Genomic DNA, 10,918 nt, shown 5'->3' with positions numbered 1-10,918 from the left:
GTGTTTCTCTCGGATTCTTGGTCACCATGATCATCGTTTGTACATCACTGCAGCATTTTTACTTCCTCCTAACATTCTAATGAAGAAGATTTTTTGTCAACCAGCATGAAATCTGTCATTGAAAGATACAGCGAGGTCAAAGAGGATCACAATCAGACCATGAACGCGAGTGCCGAGGCTAAGGTACTTCGTGAATACAATTCACATCCTCGTATGCTCTTTCCAGCAGTCTAGACATTGCATGCACGGAAGGATAGGTGCTACCTGGTCAATATTAATTTCCTCCGCTAGAAATTGCGGGTGAAAGTCGCACCAAATTTCCTCCGCCAGAAGAGAGAACTTGACTGCTAACTTACTATATTTCTGCAATGACATGCTGGTAACTTCAAGAACATTAGCAGGAGGGTAACATTTCTAAGTTTAGATCACAAGCATTCTGGGTACAAACATGTCCTAATAATACAAGTACAAAATCAACCCAGATAGTTCACGGTTTTCCAGGTTTAGGAGTAAGATAGTAATAAACAGCTCCACTCTGGGAGCCGAGAAAACATAGAACACGTCCACGCGCACATGGTACACAGTGGTCAAAACAGTGCTGACCATTTTGTCTGCAGTACACAGATACATCTAAAAAGAAGCTGCAACACAAACTTGCATCGCAGACCCAAAGGTCGAATAGAAGGCGCTTGAGGTAGTCCCAGATTTTGATGATCCCATAGGTTAGAGTAATCAAGATTGTTGCGGTCATCTGCATAGGAATAAAAAGAGATGTTAGTGACTCATACTTGTCAGTACAGTCCGAGTTACGACAAGCCATTTGTAAGCAGAAACAGAAGGTAGCATTAAAATCATGTAAAATAACAAAGAGCTACAGAAAGAGCAGAAAGAGATGAGTTACAGAACACCATATGACCATAACACATAGCTCCAACATTTAAGTTATGTGCACTAGTTCGGATGTGAATGTGTTGGCCAAATTCTATTACATGAGCTGCAAATGGGAGGACATGGATAGCACTTTGCAACAGTCCTGTGGGCCCATATATCCACTCTATCCAAAGAAAGTCCAAAATATGTAAATGCAAGTTCCATCCATTTTACCCGATGATAGCATATTAGCATATTTCATACATCCTTCTCATCAGTTGTTGGCATGTATACGTTTGGACAAATACACTAAATTGAACAATGGGCACACGGGCAATCAAATATCACTGAACCGAGAAGCAACATACCTGCACCATGACAAACATGAACTGCCCTGCTGAAGCAATGGTTATGGAGTGTTGATACTCTCATAGTCACGACACTCTTCAGCATTCAGGACCTTTCTTTCTTATGTTGCTCAAGGCCACGTTAGCATAGCTGACCAAGAAAACATAGCACTGGCTTTCATCATTGAATCAAACAATTTTGTGAGGATAAATTCATTATGCAACATGCTCTGAAGCAAGTAGTCTGCAAAATTTGTTTGTGGTGTCCGTGAAGATGTGATGTAGAGTTAAACAGGTATCTTTCTTCCCCTCATGTAGTGGAACAAACAAGTTTTACTGTAACATTCCTGATTATGCATGGGCTGTCCAAAGACCAGGAAACAAAGGAAGAAATCAATAGCTAATTGTTCGAAAAAAGAAATAAATAGCTAATAACAAAATACTCAAATGCACATGTCAAGATTATTCTAATGATTACTGCAACAAATCTGAATAGGATGGCAACATTCAGGCCCCTGATTTTGAGCACAATTCCTTGGACCACACAGGCATTTTCAGCTGGTAGATATAAAATACAGAAATAAGCTTGCATCTCTTCTCTAGAAACAAACCCTAATTTTGAGGAAAATTCCTTAGATCGCTCATGTAATCATTCAGTCGCATATCATGGATTTTCTGTAGAAATGAACTCTTAACATGTTAATTAGACTAAACTGGACAACAAATCATGACTTAACATTCTTAGATGAACGTGGCTCTGATCAGAACATTTCTGGGCTACATAACTTATCTACATTTTTTATTGCCCTGGAGGCAATACATAATATCTAACTCTACTCTGAGAAAGATGGAAATATTCAGTTTATTACTCAAATCAAATGCTTGTTTAAACAGGCATGCTAAAAAAATGAAGAACACAATGAAATAACCTTCAGAGAAAACAGGAGTAAATAGAGAGCATTTGGTTTCTGACAAATAAAGCACAATGACATACCACGAATGGCAATAGCAATATCCCTTAGCATAATCAATCCATGAAGGGAACAGAAAAGGTTTCAACACCTGGAGACTATGTCTATTTTCCATACTTGCTAGGTAACTAAAGCTGTCATATATCACCTTCAGTGTGGCAGATGAACCTGATCACTGGACCCAAAAAGAGCACTCATCTACACAGAACATCTATAGTTGATTAAAAAATTATATGGAATTGCCAGAATGGTATTCAAAGACAATCGATGGTGATGTTGATGTGAATTCTCCTTGTAAACTTCTGAAGTGAATCTAACTTGAAGGTTCTTTAAGTTACACTGAACAATGAAAATACCTCAGAAGTTGCAACCTACTGATTCCGGTGCAAATGAACTCCAATAAGAACCCTTAACGTTATTATTCATTAAGCCAAAAACTGCATCCATTGTTCCAGACATAAAAAATAATACTATATTACGCCATAAAAACAATAAGCAATCCAATCTTACGTAAAAAAAATTAGACACCATATGGAAACGAAGATAACTAATTAGTTATCAAAGCACACATAACTTCAGGTGGAGCGTATGGTACCAAGCATAGCTAACAGCCAAAGTTCTGTTACAGCCAAGGCTCTTTTAACAACTCTAGAAGGTAATTCATCCCTGAGGGCACTCAAGTAACAGAGCTCCAAGGAAAGAACCAGTGGCATAGCTCCGAAAGAAGAGCTATCAAACCAGGGACAGTCCAACCAACCGCCATTCGAGCCAACAACAATTGATAAAATAATATTGATCCAAGTTTCCCTTTTTTCATGCTGCAACCGTTTCATTTAGGCCAAATCTGCCAACAATATATTCTTGCAATTTTTGGCATGCATAGAAATAAACTGATCTCGGAAACTAAAAGGAGGACTTATGATTAATAAGTTACGAAAGTTAGTATCAAGTATTGTTCTCAATTTAAGGGCTAGCATGAATTACAGAGATAGGATAGGAAAATAACTGTGATTTATCTTTGTGGTTTTACATGTGTGGCCCTATAGGTACCAAGGCATATGGTAGCTAAACATATGTTTCCTAAAAGGTAGATTTGTTGTAGGCCTGTAAGGCAACTTAAGACACCACTGTCTTGTGTAAGCATAGGCCAAATCATAAGCAATAAAAAAACTGATGGGCACATCCTGTCTTTATTTATGATCTAGGAACTTTACCAAACAAGTGAATAACACTGATAACAGGTCACCACTCTGCTTTTCATTCAACTAAAACTAGAATGAAAAGAAAGGTTTGAGAATGCCCAGATCTTCTGTAGATGACTAAAATGCCACTATACAATGAGGTTGCTGCTATGAAGCATCACCAGTTGTATCCATAGAACTTTTTTTTACCCATATCTGTGAACACTGGAACAAACACCTTTTCTGTCCAAGTTTTTTTTTTTTTTTACCCTCCGGACCTTGTATTACTGGCAGTGGATCCTTGACTAACTCTTGTCAACCACTCCCTCCAATCAGAAATAGTAGGCCTATTTCTTTTTGAAAAAGTCAAACTTTGTGTACTTTGACTAACATTTAATCAAATTATAAAAATTTCTAGTGTATAAAAATTATACAACTAGATTTACAATTCAAAATGATTTCATACTATATAGGTTTTGTAGCTATAAATGATATGTTTTGTGAGAAAAACTTAGTCAAAATCTAACTTCGAAGACTGAGCTAAAAGAAATATACCTACTATTTCTGAACGGAAGGAGTAGAAGTCAGGGAGAAAGTGGTCGTAAATCAGCTAGTTTTAAGTGATAACATCAGACCACAAGCGCCAGCTATGATAAATCCTTTTCATTTGTTTTCAAAATTATACTCCAAATAGCATCAGTACCTGATCTATTATGAATGTTTTTTAAACCAGCAGACTGCCTCAAATATGTTGAGGGCATCTACTTAAGCACAAATATCAGGTTTAATTTGTTCCAGTTTCTATTCTTATAGTATGCTGAGGGTGCGTCATTCCACCATTCAAGTTCATGTTAAATTATACTAAGTAACATTTTATTATGTTTATGCACAGGATAATATCAAAGTGAACACATGTTGGATGGAAAATATTAAATGCAACATGTTTGAAGGGATGATGAGTACTCACATCACAATATTTTAGAGATAAAAATTTCAGTTCACTCAATGGGAGTGACAAACGATGTACAAGGAGCACCACTGCTTTCAATACTTTGATTGTACAGCCGCACAGACAGTTGTCAGTTTGTCACAGTAGCCAAAGACTTGACTGTAACTGGTTTCAAACCATAAAGCATTTTCAAACCAAACATAGCCTCATAAGAGCAGCTAACTCACACTAATGATGTTTTACATTGTGTATACATAGCCTTGTAGTGTCTGATTGCATGTTATATCTTTCTTTCTCGAATTCCATATGCTAAAGTACAGAACATATGGCTGCAAAAATCTTCATCTATATTAATTGAAAGGTTTCTCATCTTACTAGTTTTGGCAAAGGGAGGCAGGAAGCTTGAGGCAGCAACTGCATAACTTGCAAGAGCATCATCGGTATGGTTCTCAACCAACCTATAATAAATGCAAGAGATATATGAATGGAAATCAGTATCAGACTAAAAAAGGACATGGCAGTGAATCTTGATTTTTTTTCTTCTAGTATGCCAACGCTAATGATCATTGGAGAACCATTTGGTCAAGTTCTTGAAAAACACCATTAGAAAAGAAAGTAAGTTTCTACTTTATGCTCAGATATGGAATCAATGGGAACAAATTCTCAGCACATTATGAACAATTATCATAAGCAACTGAATGATGGTTCTAAAGCATCTATTATACCCAAGAGGCTAAAATTATCAATAACAAAGTTTGACTTTACAGGTCCATAGCTAAACTATCCAAACTGAGATGTATAATATTGTTATTAAGTTAAACAATAAAAGGAAAAGAAACCCAAGTTTTGCTTACTGTTTAACCAATCACCATTCTTAATTTGAATGCACTCTGGGCGGTGTTCACTGCTTTAAATTTCTAGTTTAACCTTGACCTACAAACTGTTGTGATTCGTTTGACTCTCTAAAAAATGATGTCCAAAAAGTAGGTCTTAGTTCCAAATGAATAAAAGTGCACATAAAAACTGAGACAGTTTACAAGTGCAAGAACTTTATTGCTTGTTTTCTCAATAAACTAGAAATACAATAATAAGTGCATTTTTAGAAAAATATATTAAGTGTGCATAAAATGCGTAAATGCAGGCAGTTGTTGGGTCAGCAGCTTTCTGGCTTGGATGCAAAAGATTTGCAAAATTTAGAGAATAAGCTGGAGAGGAGCCTAAGAAACATTCGTCTAAAGAAGGTTACATCAAAACTTGTTGAGATTCCATTACAATATAGGCTAGTTCTTTTACAGAATGGGTATCGATGACTACTTTGACTAACTTTCACTCTACAGGACCAACTTATGATTGATCAAATCCAAGAATTAAACAGGAAGGTCTGTTGGCACAACTTATTTAGCATTACTAATTTATTCTAGTGAATTCCTTACACAAACTTCTAATTGGAATTATAGGGAGGCCTCATGCACCAGGAAAATATAGAACTATACAATAAAGTCAATCTTGTTCATCAAGAGAACATTGAATTACAGAAAAAGGTATGTGTATCCGGAAACATTTTGGCAACCAAAATGCAGCTTATACAGTTCAACCTAATGTTTTTTTTCATTTGTCTGATATATGTGAACGGCAAAAATATCATATTCGTTTCTCAGGTATATGGACCAAGAGTAAATGAGCATCCAACAGGTACTACCATTCGATACAGTATCCTGACTACAGAGAATGAAAATGTTCCAGTTAATCTTGGGCTAAGTCAACCTCATAATGTGGAAAAGGAGAAGTCAGGAACACCAACTCTGGGATGAGTTCTTATCCAAATTCAAATAAAATTCAGATTCAGAAAAGCACATGAGTTTTGATTACTGAAAGTGCATCAGACTTCAATTGCTGTGAGGATGGACAAAAATAAGAGCGCATCAACTGATAACCTTAGGTTAACACTACAAGGCGTACCAGCTACAGTTTAAGCATTAAAGCTTCGAGATGCCACAATTTCTGTATGAACAAGAGCATTGATTATGCTTCAGCTTTCCATATTCAATGTCTGGAACCCATTCAGGAACAGCAGAGTTTATGTCATGTATAATATTGTTCTGAACAATGCAGCACTTTGTGAATTGTGATTTCCAAAGATGATGCAGCAGAGAAATCTGGTTACATGTTAAATATACATAAGAACATGTATTGATAGGAATTTACAAAAACAATTACTCTTGGAATGCAAAAGAGAAAAAGAAACGCATGCAAAGGACTTGCGCATTAAATAGTACACGAGAGTTTTGGTAGTACAACGATCTTAAACTGCACCAGAACAACCCAAAGTCCAATACAGACTAAAAATGAACAAAAAAAATGCACCCAGTATACACTCAATTTTGCACTTTGCCTCAAAATTTAGTGCTGCTTAGTGAGGTTAGGAGAGGTTAGGTGGAATCCACATGCACAGGAGGCACTGCTTAGTGAGTATCTGTCACAAATCCACAAAACTTTGCCATACAGTTTGCTTCAACCCTAACAATCGCAGGACGCACTGTGACTACATGTTAAATCATCCTCACTATCCAGTGTATATTAATTCCCTCTGAATGTTAACGAAATTCTCAATTTGCCACTGAAAAAATCATGGTCCTTCCATGCCACCAATTTAGTTTTTTCATCCCCTGTGTGTCACTGCCGTCACCTCCGTTATGACGACAATGGCACATAGGAAAAGGAAACAATTAAGTGATGGCATGGAAGGGACCATAATTTTTTCAGTGGTAAATCAAGAATTTCGTTAACATTCAGTGGCACACAAGGAATTATCTCTATATTCTTTAGTTTTGTTAGTATAGCTTACAGAATGAAGACAGAGCAAGCGACACCAGTTCCTTGGGAACATACACAACTAATATTCTACCTCCAAGTACTTTTAAGCTCGTACATTTCAAGATTATACTGAACTAAAAAGGGATCTTCTTCTAGGTGCAATGCTTCAAAACAAGAAAACACCATGCATACTTGAAAATTAATTGCTTAGAACATAGCTCAAAAACCAAGCCTACTGTTGTATAATCAATTGCAGCAAGAGCCATATAGTAACCAATAGGGGCGCTCAACAAAGACATGGTTCCAATCAGTAAAAATCCGGTTTGACAAATAACAAGATGATAAATAATCTTTTTCATGATATATCATGAAAACTTACAAGTTCTTGCAAGTTATGCAGTTGCCACCTCCAGCTTGCTGCCACCAAATGCATATCTGATCAAAATAATACAAGGTTAGGTCAGTTATATAACAAATCATACATAAGTACATGTAGCGTCTTCTTATGCTTTGCAATGATGCCGTGACTTTTTCTCAAAAATGCATATATTAATTGTGTCTGCTATCAAATTAAATAGCAAATCATACAGAAGTACTTTTTCTCAAAATAACAAATCATACAGAAGTATTCTTTCTCAAAATAACAACATTTGTGTCTGCTATCAAATTAAATTCAAAGATCAATGCCATATTGAGGATATGAGAACAACGCAAATGCATATATTAAGAAAAGGGATTACATCATCCAAATAGCTACAACAAAAGACAATGAAACAATTCAATACAAACAAACACTGTTTACATAACTCTTGATTTTATAGGGCAAGATGGTCATATGATTGTAATAATCCATTCACATCTACATTATGGTGCATGTCGATAAAGCGTGTGATAATGAACCAGGCTTACTAAAGATCTACAAGCAAACAAATTTGAAAAATACAAGTCATTCTTAAGCACTTCCTGTTGGCCAGCTTAGTGACACAACCGGAGAAAAAACAAGAAGCCCACAGGGCACAGGTAGCACGTGCAGCAGCATGCAACCAGCATAGCAGTACAGCACATGCAAAGGGGTACTGCCATCAATGGTTGTTGGCAGCCATGAGGCGCAGGATCAGCTTCCAATAGCCACAAGTCTAGGCGAATGATGAAATAGTGGCTCAATTGTGCATTAAGGGGTGCCATTTGAGTATTCAATTATTTAAGATAAAGGCAAAAAAAGTGTTTAAACTAAAATTTGTTAAATTTCATCAGCCAGAAAACAGAAATAAGGCTTGTTTGGATGGTGCCCGTGCCAGCCCCACCACAACACGGGCTCGCCAAAAAATTGGTGGACAAATTCGCCACCGCTATTTCTCACACGTGTTGGCATGAAAATGACCGTGCAAGCCTGGGTGAGTCAAATCTTGACGTCCATTCAAACGGCTCGCCCGCACATGGTCAACGCCAATTTTTTGGAAGGACGGCTTGGGGCTTCAATCCAAACGCGCCCTAAATACCCACACTATTTCACAGCAAAGCTGTGTAACCAAAACAGATTGTAGTCCAGTGTCTAAATATCGTTATATCAATCGTATCCACTAAAAGTTACTGCTATGACATGTCATTTCAATATACCAGACATGAGCCGATACGGACCGGCACATGGCCAATGATTTATTGATCATTGGTTTGATATTGCCAAAATGTTCTTGACAGGGAAAACATTACATGTATTTGGGGTTACAACTAGTTCAAATTGTGGAATTAATAAATAATCTCTAAATATATTATGCACTTTCTTGCATTGTAATAAGGAAAATTTTAACATGATCCGCTAATGCATTTTTCTTTAATTGTTTCAAGGGTCTGATAACTATCACAATTATATTACAACTTCAAACTTTTTAAATTACTAACAATCCAGACCCTGTGCATTGCAACCGGTGTTACCTGGACACGGACACAGGTGTCAGAATCCGACTCGGACTCGAGTGTCCGATTCGGCAAAGAAAATTTGGACACGCGAAATACAACTCGGAATCCGACACGGGTATCGGAATCCAACTTGGATTCGGGGTGTCCGATTCCGGCGATTCGGCAAATAAATTTGGACACGGGTGCCAAGTAACACTGATTGCAACGGATGTCAAATAGACAATTATTACGTCACAAACACTAAAGGTTGACCTATTCAGCATTCACAAATAACCATCCTCAAATCTAGCAATTATATTTAAAACCTCTAATTGATCATCAAGCCACAGAGATTAATATATAAACCACGTAAATATAACTACGCCCAGATGATCCCTCCACAGAGGATTCTCTATGGCACATACACATGCATCAGATTTGACGATGGTAGAGCCTACCACCGTCAAGAAAATCCTTTTAGTAGTAAAGATACACATACTCAAACTAAATCAAAATTAAATATGTACGTGAAAGCCAATGCAGGTATATATCGTACAATATTCAATAAACTAGAGCCAAACGATATGAACCAATATCCACTATTTAGGAGCCTGATTATAATTAGCAATTGTGGGTTCCTATGAAACATCTAATGTTTCCGTAATGTTCATAAGTGTTCGCCAGCAGTGCCCTATGGGCCTCTACATGACAGGAAAGTACAACGTACTCCAGACAATGTATGTCACAATCAAGAGGATGGCTTCAAATGTAAATCCTATCATAGTTTTCTTATATCAATTTTTAGTATAGAAACAAGCACTCAATATTTGTAACCAACATGTTCTGAAAAGAGAGAAAAGAATGTGGATGGACATAAAATGGATAAAGTTCATCAGAAGTTCAGAACATTAGAGTCAACCAATATTCCTAAGCTTAACAGGAATAACGATGGCCCTTTTTATATTCCATGTGCTTCAGGAAAATCTTCATCCTAAACCACAATATTCTACTTAGAAAAAGAAAACTAAAGACCCAATACTTGATTAATCTAAGTGAAACAATCAAACAAGTAAATCCTCGAGTTTGAAGGATTTTCTTCAGCGAATGTTGCAATCTCAAGAGTGCACAGACAGAATCTTCCAAGTGCCAACATATATATACCTATGCGCAAATCCTACTGTCTCGGAGGGCTAACACTGGACCAACAACAGACACATAGTACTAGAATGCAGTGCAATCATCTGTGCGTAAACCGGAAACTTACCAATACCTTTCAGGAACCAAAAACTGCTGCATAGGCACAGCAAATGAGACGTCACTTGGCTCTAACAAACAAAATGACCTAAAATTTTACTGAACAAGGAGTCAAATGAGCAGCGAACATTATCTCCTTCCTCAGAAAGCAGCGGGTCGTCAAATCATGCAATTTCATTACACCAAATCGATTTATCACATCCATCTAGAATAACATCTTGACTCAGCCCACCCCCCACCCCCGAGCACCAAAACCATAAGGCCGACCTATTTCTCTCGATCCATCGCACCGTTGGGCATCAACGGAACGTTATGATTTTCACAGCAGGACCCGAAGCCAGGCGACCTGGCATCACCGATTACACCGGAGCGTCCGTCCTAAGAGCAGAATTGAACGGATCGAGGAAGCAAGAGAAAGGCTGCGCGGGCTCACCTGGATGGATCGGCCCCTCGCCCCGTGGCGAGGCCGCTCCACGCGCTCACTCCACTAAACCCTAGGTTAGGTCGGCAGATGGGGTGGAGGATGGGGAGGGGGGCGAGTATATAGGCAGCCGCGGCGGGTGGAGGAGAGGGCGGAATGAATATTTGCTTGGCAGGAGCGCCGGTCGGGCCCCTGCTCCCCGACCCCAAACCTGA

At 37.9% G+C, this 10,918-nt stretch overlaps 1 protein-coding gene and 1 long non-coding RNA gene across 2 annotated transcripts; one reads left to right on the top strand and one right to left on the bottom strand.

Annotated features, from left to right (window-relative positions):
- Positions 1-340: 340 nt before the first annotated feature.
- LOC133898772 (uncharacterized) lies at positions 341-2,205 on the bottom strand. The gene is made up of 2 exons (XR_009906265.1): positions 1,239-2,205; positions 341-751 (listed from the first exon to the last, which is right to left on the bottom strand). It is a non-coding gene; the product is annotated as an uncharacterized LOC133898772 (long non-coding RNA).
- A 3,240-nt stretch (positions 2,206-5,445) lies between these two features.
- LOC133898597 (MADS-box transcription factor 27-like) lies at positions 5,446-6,432 on the top strand. Its single transcript, XM_062339296.1, has 4 exons — positions 5,446-5,559; positions 5,656-5,697; positions 5,776-5,859; positions 5,977-6,432. The coding sequence occupies exons 1-4, from the start codon at positions 5,446-5,448 to the stop codon at positions 6,127-6,129; spliced, it is 393 nt and encodes a 130-aa protein (XP_062195280.1). The 3' UTR covers positions 6,130-6,432.
- The last annotated feature ends 4,486 nt before the right edge of the window (positions 6,433-10,918 follow it).

Source organism: Phragmites australis, chromosome 18 (genome assembly GCF_958298935.1).
Source record: "Phragmites australis chromosome 18, lpPhrAust1.1, whole genome shotgun sequence".
NCBI classification, from domain to species: Eukaryota; Viridiplantae; Streptophyta; class Magnoliopsida; order Poales; family Poaceae; genus Phragmites; species Phragmites australis.
Note: the sequence above shows the minus strand (reverse complement) of the source record. Positions and strands in the feature narration are given on the sequence as shown.

What these genes read in the sequence shown, in the direction of transcription:
- LOC133898597 (XM_062339296.1), top strand. Translation starts at nt 5,446, where the DNA reads ATGCGTAAATGCAGGCAGTTGTTGGGTCAGCAGCTTTCTGGCTTGGAT. An exon ending in TCCAAGAATTAAACAGGAAG is followed by an intron (nt 5,698 to 5,775) that starts GTCTGTTGGCAC and finishes TTGGAATTATAG; the next exon opens with GGAGGCCTCATGCACCAGGA. An exon ending in ACATTGAATTACAGAAAAAG is followed by an intron (nt 5,860 to 5,976) that starts GTATGTGTATCC and finishes TTCGTTTCTCAG; the next exon opens with GTATATGGACCAAGAGTAAA.